This window comes from Macaca mulatta, chromosome 3 (genome assembly GCF_049350105.2).
Source record: "Macaca mulatta isolate MMU2019108-1 chromosome 3, T2T-MMU8v2.0, whole genome shotgun sequence".
NCBI lineage: Eukaryota > Metazoa > Chordata > Mammalia > Primates > Cercopithecidae > Macaca > Macaca mulatta.
The window spans coordinates 36,842,958-36,862,187 of NC_133408.1; the positions used below are offsets into that span (position 1 = coordinate 36,842,958).

The window sequence follows — 19,230 nt, forward strand, 5'->3', positions numbered from 1 at the left end:
AACAAGAGCGAAACTCCGTCTTAACAACAAAAATAAATACAAGAGAAAACATCAGCAGAGAAATCACATATACCACCCACTAAGGTTTCAGGGGAATTGAGGGGGAAACTGATCTTCTACCCCAAGGAACCAGGTGACATGCTCCAAGTGGCATGCCAAATAGTGCTGGCAGGGCCAAGCAGGGATCTCACCTTCCATTCTCTGCCTGGAAGCAGCAGGAGGTGCTCCAAATTCCATCACCAGGGTGGGGTCAGCAGGGCCCAGGGGGGAAGTGCACCCCCACCACGAGGCAGAAAGGGAGGATAGGAGGGTGGGAGGCTCCACTCGTTGTCGCTTTGCTACCCCCTCCCATTCCCTGGAATCAGCAGGGCCCAGAGGGGAGCTGATGTTACAACCTCATTCAACAAGGCCACAGGGTCTCAGGGACCCAGAGGTCAGTAACAGAAGTGCTAACAGCCCTACGTCGGAGTCCCAGAAGGAGAGGAGAGAAGGACTGAAATAGTCATTCAAGAAATAATGGCTGAAAACTTCTCAAATTTGGCAAGAGACATAAATGTACAGATTCAAGAAGCCAAACAAGCCCCAACTATAATAAACGGGATGAAGCCTGTGCCAAGACAAATCATAACGAAACTTCTGAAAACTAAAAACAAAACTCTTCCAAGCAGCCAGACAGGAGCAATGCCTTCACTCAGAGAGGAAGACCAATTCAAACGACAGCAGATTTCTCTTCTGGAACAACGTGAAGGTATCCTTCAAGGATGAAGAGGAAATACAGACATTCTTGGACAAAGGAAAGCTCAGAGAGTCTGTTGCAAGCAAACTGATTGTTAAAGAATGGCTAAAGGAAGTTCTCTAAACAGAAAGGAAATGACAACAGAAGAAGGCTTAGAGCTTCAGAAAGAAGACCATCAGAATAGGTAAAAAGAGGGACAATTTTATTCAGTAAAAGGGAGGAAAAAGATGGTATAAATAGCCTACTCCTGAAGAGTTTTTCAAATCACAGTTGATGACTGAAGTAAACCACCTGATGTGGCATTCAAAGTCTGTTAAGAAGTGCTAAGACATTTATAGTGAAGGGGGGGGGGGGTAATGGACCCAAGCAGAAGTTCCTACACTGAAAGCTGTGAAACACTGGGGCCAGGAGACTAGGATAATTTACATATGTATACTGTAAACCTAAGGCAACTACCAAGAAAATAATACAAAGCATTATACTTAAAAAAAAAAAAAACATATCAGCCAAGCAGGATAGCTCATGCCTGTAATCTCGGCACCGTGGCTGAGGCAGGAGGATGGCTTTGAGGCTAGTAATTCAAGAGCGGCCTGAGTAACATAGTGGAGCCCTGTCTCTACAAAACATAAAAATAGATAAAAATTAGCTGGGTGTGGTGGTGCACATCTGTAGTCCCAGCTACTGGGGAGGCTGAGGTGGGAGGATGGCTTGAGTCCAGGAGGTCAAGGCTACAGTGAGCCACGATCGTGCCACTGCACTTCAGCCTAGGCAACAGCATTAAGACCCTGTCTCTAAGATAGTAACAGTCATAATAATGACTTTACCCTAAATGTAAAGAGTGGATTAAAAAATACGATGCAACAATATGCTGTCTACATGAAACTCAATTCAAAACAACAAGGGTATTAAAGGAATGGAAAAATATATATGATGAAAGCATTAATAAAAACAGAAGTGGCCATATTAAAATATCTGATAAAAGAGACTTCAGAGCAAAGAAAATTACTGGAAAAAAAAAAAGAGGAGGACATTACATAATAAAAAAAGGTTAATCTATCAAGATATAATAATCCTAAACATTTATGCACCACACAACAGAACCTCAAAATACATGAAGCAAAAACTGAGAGCTCAAGAAGAAATAGAAAAATCCACAATTATCGTTGAGGAATCTTAACAACTGACGGAACTACTGAACAATCAGCAAGGATACAGAACTCAATACCACTATCAATCAACGAGATCTGACATATGGCGCACATTCCACCAAACAAGAGCACACGCGTTTTTCACGTACTTACGGAACATTCACCAACACAAGACCACAGAACATCTGCCAAATAGACCATATCCTAGGCCACAGAACAAACCAACAAACTTAAAAGAAGTGAAACCATACGCAGTATACTCTCTGTCCATAGTGGAGTCGAACCAGAAATCAACAAAAGAGAGATAACAGGAAAATATATATATTTATATTACATATATAAATTTATATAAATATATAAATTTTTATATTTTTATATATAAAAATATATATTTTTTAATTATATATATATATATATATTTTTGAGGCAGGGTGTCGCTCTGTTGCCCAAGATAAAGTACAATGGCACGATGTTGGCTCACTGCAACCTCTGCCTCCCAGGTTCAAGCGATCCTCCCACCTGCCTCTCAGGTTCCAGTGTGCATCACCACACCTAGCTAATTTGTTTGTTTTTGAAATGGAGTCTTACTCTGTTGCCCAGGCTGGGGTACAGTGGCATGCTCTCTGCAACCTGTGCCTCCTGCGTTCAAGTGATTCTCCTGCCTCAGCCTCCTGAGTAGCTGGGATTAGACGCACCCGGCCAATTTTTGTAGTTTTTGTAGAGACGGGTTTTCACCATGTTGCCCAGGGTCTTGAACTCCTGGGCTCAAGCAATCTGCCTGCCTTGGCCTCCCAAAGTGCTGGAATTAGAGGCATGAGCCATTGCACCTGGCCATGACATTTATGAAATGACAAAATTATAGAATTAAAGAATAGAGGCTGGGTGCGGTGGCTCACACCTGGTGCTTTGGGAGGCTGAGGCGGGCAGATCACCAGGTCAGGAGTTAGGGATCAGCCTGGCCAACACGGTGAAACTCTGTCTCTACTAAAAATACAAAAATTAGCCGGGCGCGGTGGTGGGCGCCTGTAATCCCAGCTACCTGGGAGGCTGAGGCACGAGAATCGCTTGAAACCGGGAGGCGGCGGTTGCAGAGCTGAGATTGCGCCATTGCACTCCAGCCTGGGCGACAGAGCAAGACTCTGTCTCAAAACAACAACAAAAGAACAGATTATTCATTGTCAGGGTCTGGGACAGGAGGAGCAGACACTGGCTACAGAAAAGCAACATGAAGAGTCCTTCTCTGATGGAAATGCTCTATATCGTGACCGTATCCACGTCAACATCCTGGTTGTAAGATTGTGCTATACAGTTTTACAGGACATTATCACCAAGGGAAAGCTGGCAGAGGGTACGTGGGATCTCTAGTATTTCCTACAACTGCATAGGACTCTAGAATTATCTCAAAATCAAAAGTTTAATTTTTTAAAAAAAGCATGTTTAGTTCCTAGCTCTGCCATCTGCTAATTAGGTAGCTGGCCTTGAACAGATTTTAAAGTCTCTATCCTCAATTTCCTCATTCACTAAATGAGGTAATACCATCTGAAGCATTACGAAAATTCAACGCCGTATTTGAAAGGATCAGGCATAATGTGTATAGCACACAGTCCGTGCTCTAAAATGAACCTGTCAACACTAAACCTATAAATAGCCACAAATATTATTCTAAATGGTATTCAAATGTCCAGTACTAAAGGCACTGCAGAGCAATTTATTTGAAGTCTCTTCCCTGGCCGGGTGTAATGCTTCACACCTGTAATCCCAGCACTTTGGCAGGCTGAGGCAGGTGGTTCGCTTGAGTCCAAGAGCTCAAGACCAGCCTGGGCAACACAGTGAGACCCTATCTCTACAAAAATTAGCTGGGTGTGGTGGTACATGCCTGCAGTCCCAGCTATTCAGGAGGCCGAGGTGGGAGGACTGCTTGAGCCCATGAGGCGAGGCAAGGCCACAGTGAGCCCTGATCGTGCCACTGCACTCCAGCCTGGGTGACGGAATGAGGCCCTGTCTCAAAAAATAAAATAATCTCTTCCCAAAGTGATCTGTTCAAATAAAATGCGGGGGTGGGGGTTGAAGAGGAGGAAACAGTTTTTGGTTTTAAATTGAAAGATGAATTTCTAACTTGTTATTGAAATGGTCACAACACATGAAGTGAGTTTAATATGAAACTATAATTAGAAAAAACAAAGCTGGAAAGGAAGTTAAGATACTAGTTAACACATTTTGTTTCTGCTGATGAGAAAGTCAGTGGAAGTTAATGTTTCTATGCATCAGGAGGTTGAGTCGTTTTTGTTTTTTTTTTTGAAAAAAGGTGTTTTATCAAATTATTTTCTTCCCTTCACAATCCTAAAGGAGCTCTATAAACTCCTTTAGGATTCTATAAAAATGAAACATTTCCATTAGAAGTATGTCAGGTGGGAATACTGGCCTGGAAGTCTGGAGGCCAAGATTTCAGCACAGAGACCCCAGGAAGGAGTCACTTCACCTCCAGGGCTGAGGCAGGTGTCCTTATGGGTGAGCGAAACGTACCCGACAGGTTTCTAGGACGCTTTGCTGAATTTAAAATCTCCCAGGCACCATAAAATCTAGTCTCTAGGCAGGTTTTCTGGCATGGCAAACTTCTCTCCGCCTCTGCTGTGAGACAATTGTCCTCGCCTCAAACTTGGTTTCCCCAAAATGGGCTTGGGAAAAAAGTGGTGAGCGGACAAGGAAAGGGGAGGAAAGGAAGGGAGGGAGGGAGGGAGGGAGGAAAGGAAGGGAGGGAGGGAGGGAGGGAGGAAAGGAAGGGAGGGAGGGAGGGAGGGAGGAAAGGAAGGGAGGGAGGGAGGGAGGAAAGGAAGGGAGGGAGGGAGGGAGGAAAGGAAGGGAGGGAGGGAGGAAAGGAAGGGAGGGAGGGAGGAAAGGAAGGGAGGGAGGGAGGAAAGGAAGGGAGGGAGGAAAGGAAGGGAGGGAGGGAGGGAGGAAAGGAAGGGAGGGAGGGAGGGAGGAAAGGAAGGGAGGGAGGAAAGGGAGGGAGGAAGGGAGGGAGGGAGGAAAGGAAGGGAGGGAGGGAGGGATGGAGAGAGGGAGGGAGGGATGGAGGGAGGGAGGGAGGGACGGAAGAATGAAAGGGAGGGAGGGAGGAAGGAAGAACAGAAAAAAGGAAGGGAGGAAGGGAGGGAGGAAGGAAGTGGGGAGGGAGGGAGGAAGGGAGGAAGAGAGGAAGGGAGGAAGGAAGGGAAGAAGGGAGGGAGGGAAGAATGAAAGGAAGGGAGGGAGGAAGGAAGGAAGGGAGGGAGGGAGGGAGGGAGGGAGGGAGGGAGGGGAGGGAGGGAAGATGAAAGGAAGGGAGGAAGGAAGAAAAAAGGAAGGGAGAAAGAAAGGCAGGCAGGCAGGAAGGAAAGGAAGAAAAGGAAGAAAGGAAGGAAGGAAGAAAAGGAAGAAAGGAAGAAAGGAAGGAAGGAAGGAAGAAAGGAAGAAAAGGAAGAATGGAAGGAAAGAAAAGAAGGAAAGGAAGGAAAAAGGGAGGGAGGGAGAAAGGATGCTATTTAGGTGTAAGCAAGGCTCCACTGTTCCCTCATCATCAGTTTTCTCCAGATCTTCCTTGGGGCCCTTTAACACAGGCCCACAGTCCTGAGAGACCGGAACCCTGACTTTATCAACTCTATGGTTCTTTTATTTTTTCACTGCCACTCAGGCTGGAGTGCAGTGGCCCAAACATGGCTCACTGCAGCCTCGACCTCCCAGGCTCAAGCAATTCTCCTACTTCAGCCTCTCAAGCAACTGGGACTGCAGGTGCACTCCCACCATGCCCAACTAATGTGTTCGTTTTTGTGGTACTGTGGTCTTGCTATGTTGCCCAGGCTGGTCTCAAACTTCTGGCCTCAAGTGATCCTCCTGCCTTAGCTTCCCAAAGTGCAGGAATTACAGGCATGAGCCATCACACCAGGCCGACTTTTACAGCTTCTTTCACAACTATGGCAAAGAGAAAAAAGGAAGCAAAAGATAGGAGAATCTGGAGATTCATTGCAATGTATGTTGATTCAAACAAAACAATAATGCCACAATGGAAGAATTCTGAACACTGGATATCTGGTGATATTGAGCTATGACTAATTTTTAGGTTTGCTAATGGTACTGCAGTTGTGTTTTTACACGGAGGCCTTATCTTTCAGCCACTCATACATCCTAAAACCTTTCCTAATGCAACTACACAAAGTTGGATCTGCTTGCAGACCATGGGGAGGGCACAGGTGAATAGGATTGGCACAGAAGTGATGACTGCTTTAGTTGGGGGTGGGTATTTTACAATCATTCTACTAGTTCCTCTACTTTCGCATATGTTTGAAGTTTTCCTATTAAGAAAATGTGGCTCAGCACTTTGGGAGGCACAGGTGGGAGGATGGCTTCAGACCAGCCTGGGCAACAGAGAGCCTTTCAAAAAAAAAAAAAAAAAAAAAAAAAAACAAGAAACGTAAAAACAGACTCATGGCTGATTCCTGTCCGGTCTCCACTGCTCTTCTTCTTCTAAGCTCAGCCGGAGGGCAGGGCAAGCTGGGCTCCTACCCCACAGATCTTCCAGTGGGAAATGGGCAGATACCATTCTGCTAGGGCACATCCAGGAGGGGGCTAAGTGCCAAGCCCCCCACCCCCCATCTCCAGAAGCTGGCCCGAGTTTCCACTCCCACAGTCCCCAGGCACCCTAGAGAGGGCAGAGGCAGGCCAGGTGCCATGACTCATGCCTATAATCCTAGCACTTTGGGGAGGCCAAGGCAGGAGGATCACTTGAGGCCAGGAGACCAAGACCGGCCTGGGAAACATTGCAAGACCCCATCTCTACAAAAAAAAAAAAAAAAAAAAAAAAAAACCTTAAAAATTAGCTGGGCTGGTGGTGCGCGCCTGTAATCCCATTACTTTGGGAGGCCAAGGAGGGGGTAGGGCTTCAGCCTGGGAGGTCGAGGCTGCAGTGAGCTGTGGGCGCGCCACTGTACTCCAGTCCGGGCAACACAGCGAGATCCTATCTCAAAAAGGGCGAGAGGGGGGTGGGACAGAGACGACGCCAGCTGGCCCCGGGGGATGGGTGGGAGGGAGTGGGGTGCAGGCGGGGCTGGATCCGGCATCCTGGCCCCAGGGGTCCCCACCCGCGGCGGCGGACCAACAAGGAGCCAGGGGCGGGGGTCAGCGCCCCGGCCCACCTGGGTGCAGGTGCTGGGAGGGGGGCGCGCGTCACCTTGAGGATGTTGTCGAAGATGGTGTCGCGGAACTCCAGCAGCGCCTTCTGGTCAAACTCGCGGCCGTGGATGATGCGCATCTGCTTAAGGAACGTGGACTTGCCGCTCTCGCCCGCGCCCAGCAGCAGGATCTTCACCAGGCGCCGGACCGCGCGCCGCTCGCGCGCCAGCAGTGCGTCGATGTCGCGGCTGCGCCTCCGGGCCTCGCGCTCCGCGTCACGCGCGCCGCCGCCCGCCCTGCGCTCGCGGGCCCCGCCGGCCTCGGCCGGCAGCAGGCAGCGGCTGAGGGTCCGCACCACCCCGGACATGGCCCCTCAGGCCGCGGCCGCGCCCCGCCGGCGCCCGGGGGCCATGGACGCTCCCGCCGGCGAGGGCGAGCCCGGGCCGAGGCACCGCCCCACGCCCCGCCGCTCGCCTCAGGCCGCGTCCGCCGCCGCCGCCGCTGCCGTCGCTCCGAGGCCCGCACTCGTCGCCCGGCCGCCACTCGGGCCCGGCGGAGGGGCGGGTCGGCGCCGCGTGAGGCCCGGCGGATTGGGCCGGCTGCCGTCCATCTGGCCGTGAGAGCCCTCCGATTGGCTCATCTCGCCAAGGGAGGCGGGCGTCCCTTCCGGCCTCGGGGCGGGGTCGACGCCGAAAGAGGCGGGATCTTTGAGGTGAAGGCGCTTCTCATTGGACGCCCAGGCTGAGGTTCTTTCTTTCAGAATGAAAGGGAGGCGGGGTCGCCCGGGAGGCGGAGCGACCGTCCGCCATGACCAATTATAATTGCTCTGAGTGGACGTCAGTCATGCCCAACGGGTTTGGGATTGGGTGTTCGGGGGACGGGGCGTGACGAGAAGTGCCAGGTGTACAGAAAGATTCTCCCTTAGTTCCCAGATTGGGTCAGCCTGTGAGACCAGGACCTCGCGAAGTAGTCCAAAGGCTGGGAAATGCTGATAAGAGGTTCAGCTGCTCGTCGTATTCCCTCCGATGATCTTGTTTCTACACTATTTTCCTTCCAGAAACACTGGAGGGGGATGGGCCATAAATTTCAAACACATGCACCCTTTGAGAGTGGCATGGGCCTCTAGAAGGCTTTGCGAAAAGCTGACTGACTAACCCCTAAAATCACCAGAAGCTCCCCCAAAAGTCTTATGTCGCACAGTGGTTGAGAGAGTGGGGTCTGGAGTTGCTGGGCCTGAGTTGGAATCTCCAGTCGACCAGTTACTAGATGTACTAGTTGCATAACTTTTTTTTTAGCGGCTTCCCCCACCTCCCCACCCTTTTTGATGTTCTTAGCTTGAATTTCCTCACCTGTAAAACCGGCGGTGTTAACGACGGCATTGGTCATGGCTTGACATTGCTCAAATCGTCATGAAGATATAAACTGAGAGCACGAACTTACAAAACAGCCCGTGAGCTAGCCCCAAATCAGCTCTTGATAAAGATCAGCTGATTACAGATTCCTGACTGTCCCAGATCTACTAAATCAGAACCTCCTAGAAGGAGCTTAGGTATCCCTTAAGATTACAGGCGTGAGCCACCGCGCCTAGTCCAATGTGTATAGTCTTTTATCTCTCGTCACCCCCCGCCTTTTCCCCTGAGTCCCCAAAGTCCAATCTCTGTGCGGTGTCTGTTAACTATGCTGATTGTTTCTTTTGCAGTGCAGAAACTTTTTAGTTTAAGTCCCGTCTATTTATCTTTGTTTTTGTTGCATTTGCTTTTGGGTTCTTGGTCACAAAGTCTTTGCCTAAGCCAACGTCTAGAAGGGTGTTTCCGATGTTATCTTCTAGAATGTTTATGGTTTCAGGTTGTAGATTTAAGTCTTTGATCTACCCTGAGTTGATTTTTGAATAAGGTGAGAGAGGAGGATTCAGTTTTATTTTTCTACATGTGTCTTGCCAATTATCTCAGCACCATTTGTTGAATAGGCTGCCCTTTTCCCACTTTATATTTTTATTTGCTTTGTTGAAGATCAGTTGGCTGTAAGTCTTTGGCTTTATTTCTGGGTTCTCTATTCTGTTCCATTGGTCTCTGTGCCTATTTTTATACTAGTACCATGCTGTTTCCGTGACTATAGCCTTATAGTATAGTTTGAAGTCAGGTAAAGTGATGCCTTCAGATTTGTTCTTTTTGCCTAGTCACAGATCTAAACTCCCTGGAAGGCTGGGCACGGTGGCTCACAACTACAATCCCAGCACTTTGGCATGTTGAGGTGGGAGGATCACTTAAGCCCAGGAGGTCAAGGGTGCAGTGAGCTATGATCATGCCACTGTACTCCAGTCTAGGCAACAGAGCAAGACCCTGTTTCAAAACCAAAACCAAACAAAAACTCCCTGGTGACTCTGAATGCACATAATATGTATCATTTGTCATTTGCTACTAATACTACAAATCATGGCATGAATTTGTATCACTTATGAGTCAAGACTTTGTAATCCTTGAAAAATAATTAGAAAGTCTTGCTTGTTTGTGGAAATGACCTCCCATAGGAGGCCAAATACAGCTGGGTGGGGTGGCTCATGCCTGTGATCCCAGCACTTTGGGAGGCCGAGGCAGGTGGATTACCTAAGGTCAGGAGTTCAGGACCAGCTTGGCCAACATGGCGATACCCTGTCTCTACTAAAAAATACAAAACTTAGCTGGGTATGGTGGTGGGCACCTGTAATCCCAGCTACTTGGGAGGCTGAGATAGGAGAATTGATTGAACCCGGGAGGCGGAGGTTACAGTGAGCCAAGATCATGCTGTTGTACTCCAGCCTGGGCAACAAGAGCAAAACTCTGCCTCAGAAAAAAAAAAAAAAAAGAGGAAGGCCAAATACTAGGCCTGGCATGGTAGCTCACACCTGTAATCCCAGCACTTTGTGAGGCTGAGGCGGGCGGATCACTTGAGGCCAGGAGTTTGAGACCAGCCTGGCCAACATGGTGACACCTCCATCTCTATTAAAAATACCAAAATTAGCCAGGCGTGGTGGTGGACGCCTGTAATTCCAGTTACTTGGGAGGCTGAGGCATGGGAATTGCTTGATCCCAGGAGGCCGAAGTGACAGTGAGCTGAGATCACACCACTGCACTCCAGCCTGGGCAACAGAGCAAGACTCTGTCTGTCCAAAAAAAAAAAAAGGCCAAACACCAGTATTGAAATAAAAGGGAGGAGAAATTGGAGAATCCAAAGAAAGCAATGTTTCTGAGACAGAAATAGGGAATTTCGAACCACTAAAGACTGGACTGGGATTCAGAACAGGTTTTTGGCTCCTCATTCAGCTTTAAGAAATTAAGAAAAAAACTGAATCACAAAACAGTTTCAGCAAATGCTCATTCACAAATAACTTTAAATCCTTATAAATAAGGACAAGATAACATTCACAGCAAGACAACATTCACAAATAACTTTAAATCCTTATAAATAAGCCAGGCATGGTGGGAGCCTGAGATGGGAGGGCTGCTTGAGTCCAGGAATTTGAGGCTGTGGTGAGATATGACTGGACCATTGCACACCAGCCTGAACAACAGAGCAAGACTCTGTCTCTATTTTTTTTAATCTTTATGAATAGCTTTATGCCTTGTGTTTGTGTAATCATTAAACATTTTAAAGAGTTATTTACTTATTTTTTTTTTTGAGATAGAGCCTCGCTCTATTGCCCAGCTTGGAGTGCAGTGGTGCGATCTCGGCTCACTATAGCCTCCGCCTCCCAGGTTCAAGTGATTCTCCTGCCTCAGCTTCCTGAGTAGCTGGGATTACACGCATGTGCCACCATGCTCGGCTCATTTTTGTATTTTGGTAGAGATGGGGTTTTATCACGTTGGCCGGGCTGGTCTCAAACTTCGTACCTCAAGTAATCCACCTGCCTCAACCTCCCAAAGTGCTGGGATTACAGGCGTGAGCCACCGTGCCCGACCAAGAGTTACTTACATTTTTAAATGACATTATGGCATTTTATGGGAGAAATGATTGTGCTGTTGGCAGTATTTGAGGATTTGACCAGGTCTCTGGACATCTCCCCATGTGTAAATGGGCTAAGGTGCTTGAAATAAACAAGGTTATCTGCATACTCTACAATAATCTCTTAATTATCCCTTCTGTTTGTATGATATGCTAAAAGTCCCGAGTAGCTGGGACTACAGGCGCCCACCACCACGCCCAGCTAATTTTTTGTAGTTTTTAGTAGAGACGGGGTTTCACCGTGTTAGCCAGGATGGTCTTGATCTCCTGGCCTCGTGATCCGCCTGCCTCAGCCTCCCAAAGTGCTGGGATTACAGGCGTGAGCCACTGTGCCCGGTCCCATGCTAAAAGTTTTAAAGTGCTTACAGGTGCATGATCTCATTTGTCCTCTCTACACTGCTGGGAGGGAGAGGTGACTGCCTTAGAAGTATCTGAATCCAGGCAGCTAACCTCGCCTGGTGAGAGAAGTAGGGTTAGTACACGGCAAACCTCGAACTGGAAGCTGGCCACACAGCATTCTCTGTGTATAATGGGATGGAGAAAAACACGAGAACTTTGAAGTTTGCCTCCATTACCTACCAGCTGTGTGACCTTGAACAAGTCATACAATATCTCTGAGACTTAGTTTCCTTGTCTGTAAAATCAGGATGAAAATAAAGCTGTACTACATATTAAATAAGGTAATACATATAAGGTCCTACCACTGAGCTTTAGCACATAGCAGGCACTCAGTAAATGGTAATATTGTTACTATTATCATCGTGGAGCTTTGGGAATCGGGTATTGCAAATTTAGAATAATAATGGCAGGATGGTGAAGAATCTGTAAGGAAAGACATTGTATGGTATGATATTAAAAATTAAAACCTGGGAGGTGGTCTGGTTAAATAAATTAAGGTACTAAATATAAGTGCAATAACACATTATTCCTGGCCAGGTGTGGTGGCTCACGCCTGTAATCCTAGCACTTTGGGAGGCCGAGGCAGGCAGATCACCTGAGGTGAGGAGCTGGAGACCAGCCAGGTCAACATGGTGAAACCTTTTCTCTATTAAAAATACAAAAATTAGCTGGGCATGGTGGCACATGCTACTCGGGCGACTGAGGCAGGAGAATCGCTTGAACCTAGGAGGCAGAGGTTGCAGTGAGCTGAGATCGCACTCCAGCCTGGGCAACAGAGCGAGACTCTGTTTCAAAAAACAAACAAAATAACATATTATTCCTAAAAAGAATATGCAAGACTAAAATGTATAAACAGATGGCCCACAGACATGCTTTCTTGGTCTACCAGCTGTTAAAAAAATTGGTAGAAAGTAGGAGGAGTAGACTGAATGTTCCTCCCAACTTGTGTTCAGTTCCACCTCCTGAGCTAAGGAGCAGCCAGGAAGGGGGAGTCTGACGGCAGGGCCTGAAACCGTCATGTGACACAGTGAGCTCACCTGAAATCTCTAGGAAAGGAAGCAGCCACAGGGACTCTCACTCTCCAGCGGGCCGGCAGTGAGGGGATCAGGAACTCAGAGGCCTCGTATAGGGCCCAGGACTCTGGGAATCCCAAGAGGACAGGATCCCCTTGGGTCCCATGCATGCAGTCTCCTTATGAGGTCCCAGTAGGGCCTGTCTGGCCTGGGGAGAATGTGGGTGATATGGTTTGGCTGTGTCCCCACCCAAATCTCATCTTTAATTGTAGCTCCCATAATTCCCTCGTGTTGTGGAAGGAACCCAGTGAGAGATAATTGAATTGTGGGGGTGATTTCCCCCATGATTCCCCCAGACTGTTCTCGTGGTAGTGAATAAGTCTCATGAGATCTGATGGTTTTATAAGGGGAGACCTCTTTCATTTGGCCCTCATTCTTCTCTTGTCTGCCGCCATGTAAAAAGCGCCTTTCACCTTCCACCATGATTGCGAGGCCTCCCCAGCCATGTAGAACTGTGAGTCCATTAAACCTCTTTCTTTTGTAAATTGCCCAGTCTTGAGTATGTCTTTATCAGCAGTGTGAAAACAGACTAATACAGTGTGAGAGCTCTGTGGGGTGAGAGGACTGGGAGATTTCTCCCATCCCTGAATATGGGAGCTGCCTACAACTTCAGCTCTGAGACCTGGACACTTCCTCCTGGTGCTCATCACAGGAGTAGCATCCTGCCTATTACCTTACCTTTCTCCACTGCACAGGAGACTAAAGGCTTCCCCTGAAAGCCAAAGAGCCATGAGTGAGAATAAGAAAATGTCAATAGACTTAAGGGGACCGAGGTGCCAGAGAGAAGAAGAAAAAGTAGGATATCTCACATAATGGTAAACGGATGGAAACTATATCAGCATCATCATCACCACCATCACTATCACCATCATCATCAGCACCATCATTGTCACCATCGCCATCATGATCATCACCATCATCACCATTACCACCATCACTATCACCATCACCACCTTCACTATCACCATCACCATCACTATCATCACCATCATCATCACCATCACCACCATCACTATCACTATCACCAACACCATCACCACCATCACCACCATCACTATCACCATCACCATCGTCACCATCATCACCATTACCACCATCACTATCACCATCACCATCACTATCATCACCATCATACCATCACCACCATCACTGTCACCATCACCATCATCACCAACACCATCATCACCATCACCACCATCACTATCACCAACACCATCATCACCATCACCACGATCACTATCACCATCACCATCATCACCATCACTATCAGCATCATCACCAACACCATCATCATCACCATCACCACCATCACCATCACCACCTTCACTATCACCATCACTATAATCACCGCCATCACTATCACTATCACCATCAGATAACCAGCACCACCACCACCATCACTATCACCATCACTGTAATCACCACTATCTCTATCGCTATCACCATCATATAACCACCACCACCACCACCACCATCACTATCACCACATATAACTGCAATCACCACCACAATCATCACCACCACCATCACTATCATTATCACCCTCACTATCATCACCACCATCACCAACACCATCATCACCATCACTATCACCATCACTACCATCATATCACTATCATCATCACCAACACCATCAACATCACCACCGTCACTATCACCACCATCACCATCATCACCATCATCATATCACCACCATCACTATCAGCATCACTATCACCATCGTCTTCATCATCACCACCATCACTATCACCATGGTTCCACCTTAGAAGAATTGTCAATGGCATAAAAAGACATCGTATTTGGCCGGGCACAGTGGCTCGTGCCTGTAATCCCAGCACTTTGGGAGGCTGAGGCAGGTGGATCACCTGAGGTCAGGAGTTCAAGACCAGCCTGGCCAATATGGTGAAACACTGTCTCTACTAAAAATACAAAAATTAGCTGGATGTGGTGGTGTACACCTGTAATCCCTGCTACTCCTGAGGCTGAGGCAGGAGAATTGCTTGAACCCAGGAGGTGGAGGTTGCAGTGAGCCGAGATTACACCACAGAAAGAAAAGAAAAGACATTGTACAACAACAGCAAATCATAATTTTAAAAAATTAATGGAAGAGAGAATGGTAAACATTGATAACCAAATGAGAGACCTAGAAAATAAAATGAAAAAAAAAAAAATCTCAAAACCCAGAGAAAAAGTATAAAGAAATGGGAATTATAAGAAGAGCAGGACAGTTAGAGGAGAGATCCAGGAGTTCTAATATGTGAACTGTGAGTTCCAGAAGGAAGGGGAAAGAGATGTAGAGGAGGAAATATTTAAAGAAATAATAGATTTCCTTTTCTGACAGTATAGTGAGCAAAACACTCAGGTCAACCCTCCTGCAGCAACAATTTAGAATGCTGTACAAACCACTCAAAAGATTTTTTTTTAAGTGTTACTGAGCTAAATAAGAAAGCCTCAGAGGCTCAAATCAAAGTGAAAGCAGAAATTCACAGTTAAACTGACACACTGTGGGGCCTCTAGCCGCCTCGGGGCATCTGCAGAACCCTTGTAAATCTGACCTTCTGGCCGGGCATGGTGGCTCACACCTGTAATCCCAGCATGTTGGGAGCCTGAGGTGGGTGGATCACCTGAGGTCAGGAGTTCGAGACCAACCTGACCAATATAGTGAAATCCTGTCTCTACTAAAAATACAAAAGTTAGTCAGGCATGGTGGCGGGTGCCTGTAGTCGCAGCTACTCAGGAGACTGAGGCAGGAGAATAGGCTGAACCAGGGAGTCGGAGGTTGCAGTGAGCCGAGATTGTGCCACTGCACTCCAGCGTCGTGACAGAGTGGGACTCTGTTTTAAAAACAAAAACAAAAACAAAACAAAACAAAAAGAGAGAGAGAGACACACCCAGTAAGGACCCAGAAAAGATCAAAGTAAAAGAATGGAGAAAGATTTACCATACAAATATTAACCATAATAAGTATGGCATATCAATATTAATAGAAGGCAAAATTGATTTCAAGCCTAAAAGAATTAGAATTACTAGTGATAGAGAGGGCCATGTATGCAATAAAAGGTTTAATTCATAAGCAAGGTATAACCATTCTAAACTTGCATGCACCTAATAATATAGCCGCAAATATTTAAGGCCAGGCTGGCTGCAGTGGCTTACGCCTGTAATCCTAGCACTTTGGGAGGCCAAGGCAGGAAGATTGCTTGAGTTCAGGAGTTCCAGACCAGCCCAGGCAATATATCACCGCCATCATTATCACCATCACCATCACCATCATCATCGTATCACTATCACCATCACCAACACCATCAATATCACCACCGTCACTATCAACACCATCAACATCACCATCTTTTGTAGAGACAGACACCCTGTCTCTACAAAAATTTAAAAAATTAGCCAAGCATAGTGGTGCATGGCTGTTTCCCAGCTACTTGGGTGGCTGAGGAGGGATGATCACTTGAGTTGGGGAGGTTGAGGCTGCAGTGAGCCATGATTGTGCTGCTGAACTCCAGTACGAGAGACAGAGCAAGACCCTGTTTGAAAAGAAAGAAAGAAAAATGTAAGGCTCAAAACTAAGAGAACATAAAGGAGAAACTGAGGAATCCATCCTCATTGCTAGGGTGTGAGTGTGGGTTAAGTATATCTCTTCTAGTAATTCATAGTTCAAACAGCTGAAAAATACAATTGTAACAGTCTGTTATATGAGTAGTCTTCAAATGAACCACTTCTCCTTCCCTTGTGTAGTCCCTCCACTTAAATCTGGATTGGGCAGGAACTTATTTTGACAAATAGAATGTGGTAGAGGCAATATTCTACCAGTTCCAAGTCTAAGCCTTAAGAAAGCCTGATAGCTTCTGTTTTTGTGTTCCTGGAGCCCTGTACGCCATGTAGGAAGTCCAGCTACCCTTTTGGAGAGATCCATGGGAGAGGTACGTGGGGAGGGAGACAGTCCTACCCATCCCAACGTCCCAGCTGAGCCAAGCCTTCAGTCAATCTGCTAGCTGAATACAGTCATAGGAAAGACTAGCAGAACCGCCCAGCTGAGCCCAGCCCAGGGTGCATTCATGACGAAATAAAGTGTTTCAAGCCACTAAAATCTGTAGTGGTTTGTTACACACCAATAGATCACTGAAGCAACGGTGAACAAGTTTGGCCTCATGAATACATTTCGAACTGTGTGTCTGATATGGTTTGGCTGCATCCCCACCCAAATCTCGTCTTGAATTGTAGCTCCCACAATTCCCACCTGTTGTGGGAGGGACCCGGTGGGAGGTAATTGAATCTTGGGGGTGGGTCTTTCCTGTGCTGTTCTCCCGATAGTGAATAAGTCTCATGAGATCTGATGGTTCATGAAGGGGAGTTCCCCTCCACAAGTTCTTCTTGCCTGCCACCATGTAAGGTGTCCCTTACTCTCTCGCCATGATTGTGAGGCCTCCCCAGTCATGTGGAACAGTGAATCAGTTGAACCTCTTTCCTTTATAAATTACTCAGTCTTGGGTATGTCTTTTTTTATTTTTTTTTGAGACAGAGTTTTGCTCTGTCGCCCAGGCTGGAGTGCAGTGGCACAATCTCGGCTCACTGCAACCTCTGCCTCCTGGCTTCAAGCAATTCTCCTACCTCAGCCTCCTGAGTAGCTGGGATTACAGGTGCATGCCACCATGCCTGGCTAATTTTTGTGTTTTTGTGTGTGTGTGTGTGTGTGTGTGTGTATATACACACACACATATATATTAATTATACATATATATATATATATATTTTTTTTTTTTTTCCCGAGAAAGAGTCTCACTTTGTCACCCAGGCTGGAGTGCAGTGGTGTGATCTCAGCTCACTGCAGCCTCGGCCTCCTGGGTTCCAGTGATTCTCCTGGCCCAGCCTCCTGAGTAGCTGGGACTACAGGCACACACCACCACATCCAGCTAATTTTTGTATTTTTAGTAGAGACAGGGTTTCACCATGTTGGCCAGGCTGGTCTTGAACTCCTGACCTTGTGATCTGCCCACTTCAGCCTTCCAAAGTGCTGGGATTACAGGCTTGAACCACTGTGTCTGGCCCTATTTTTGTGGTTTTAGTAGAGATGGAGTTTCACCATGTTGGTTAGGCTGGTCTCGAACTCCTAACCTCTTGATTCACCTGCCCTGGCCTCCCAAAGTGCTGGGATTACAGGGACCACATCTGGCCCTAGGGTATGTCTTTATTAGCAGCATGAGAACAGACTAATACAGTGTCCAAGAATTAGAGAATACATGTTCTGCTGAAATACAAGAAACATTTTCAGAAACTGACCAAATACCAGGACACAAAGTAAGTTTCAATACTTTTTTTTTTTTTTTTTTGAGACAGAGTCTGGCTCTGTTGCCCAGGCTGGAGTGCAGTGGCGCGATCTCGGCTCACTGCAAGCTCCACCTCCTGGGTTCACGCCATTCTCCTGCCTCAGCCTCCTGAGTAGCTGGGACTACAGGCACCCACCACCATGCCCGGCTAATTTTTTGTATTTTTTTTAGTAGAGACAGGGTTTCACCGTGTTCTCCAGGATGGTCTCAATCTCCTGACCTTGTGATCCACCTGCCTCGGCCTCCCAAAGTGCTAGGATTACAGGCGTTCCAATACATTTTAAAGGAGTGGTATCATATAGGCCACATTCTCTGACCATGCTGGAATTACATTTGAAATCATTAACAAAAAGATATCTTCTAAAAACTCCACAGATACAGAAATTAAAAATACACTTCTAAATAAACCCACCAAGCAAAGATGAAATGTAAAGAAAATTTGATGTATTTAAGAATGAACAACAATGAAATTACTACATATCAAAACATACATGATGCAGCTAAGGCTGAAACTAGTGGGAAATTCATAGGCTTACAGATTTATATTATAAGAAGAACAGTTGTGGCCCGGCACGGTAACTGAAGCCTGTGATTCCAGCACTTTGGGAGGCCGAGGCGGGCGGATCATGAGGTCAGGAGATCGAGACCATCCTGGCTAACATGGTGAAACCCTGTCTCTATTAAAAATACAAAAAATTAGCTGGGCATGGTGGCGGGCGCCTGTAGTTCCAGCTACTCGGGAGGCTGAGGCAGGAGAATGGCATGAACCCAGGAAGTGGAGCTTGCAGTGAGCCGAGATCACGCCACTGCACTCCAGCATGGGTGACAGAGCGAGACTCCGTCTCAAAAAAAAAAAAAAAAAGAGGGACAGTTGCATATGATTGAGCTCAGCATGCAAAATAAAGAGTTAAGTTGGATATGGTGGTGCACGCCTATAGTCCCAACTACTTGGGAGGCTGAGGTGTGAGGATCCCTTCAGCCAGGGAAGTTGAAGCTGCAGTGAGCTATGATCATGCCACTGCACTCCAGCCTGGGCAACAGAGTGAGACAGTCTCAAAAAAAAAAAAAAAAAAAAAAAAAGAAAAAGGAGGACTTAGAAAAAGAACAGCGAAACAAACCTTATAAAGGAAAAAGGCTAACAGGATACAAGAGACTCAAGCGTGGCCAAGTGAGTCAGGTGTGCGAAGTTTAATGATGTCAGCACCACGTAGGTGCAAACCAAACCCTTTGCAGGGTGTTGGCCAAGGCTGGCACTAACCTAGGGCAAGCAGAATCACTCATGGAAGCCACGCTACATTTCCAGCCTGCCACTCCGTGAGTGGATGGCTGGCCCTTGTTTTGCTTGGCTAGCCCAGCTCTGGAATTATCCTTAATGATCTTTTTTGGTTTTTTTGAGATGGAGTCTCACTCTGTCACCC

At 47.0% G+C, this 19,230-nt stretch overlaps 1 protein-coding gene across 1 annotated transcript in view; it reads right to left on the reverse strand.

The window, feature by feature from the left end:
- The window catches only part of GNA12 (G protein subunit alpha 12), a 113,619-nt gene extending 106,028 nt beyond the window's left edge, over nucleotides 1-7,591 (reverse strand). Inside the window, exon 1 of the mRNA XM_015133200.3 lies at nucleotides 7,088-7,591. Coding sequence (XP_014988686.1) covers nucleotides 7,088-7,396 — 309 coding nt within the window. The 5' untranslated portion in view covers nucleotides 7,397-7,591. The remainder of the gene's footprint in view (nucleotides 1-7,087) is intronic.
- Nucleotides 7,592-19,230: the final 11,639 nt, after the last annotated feature.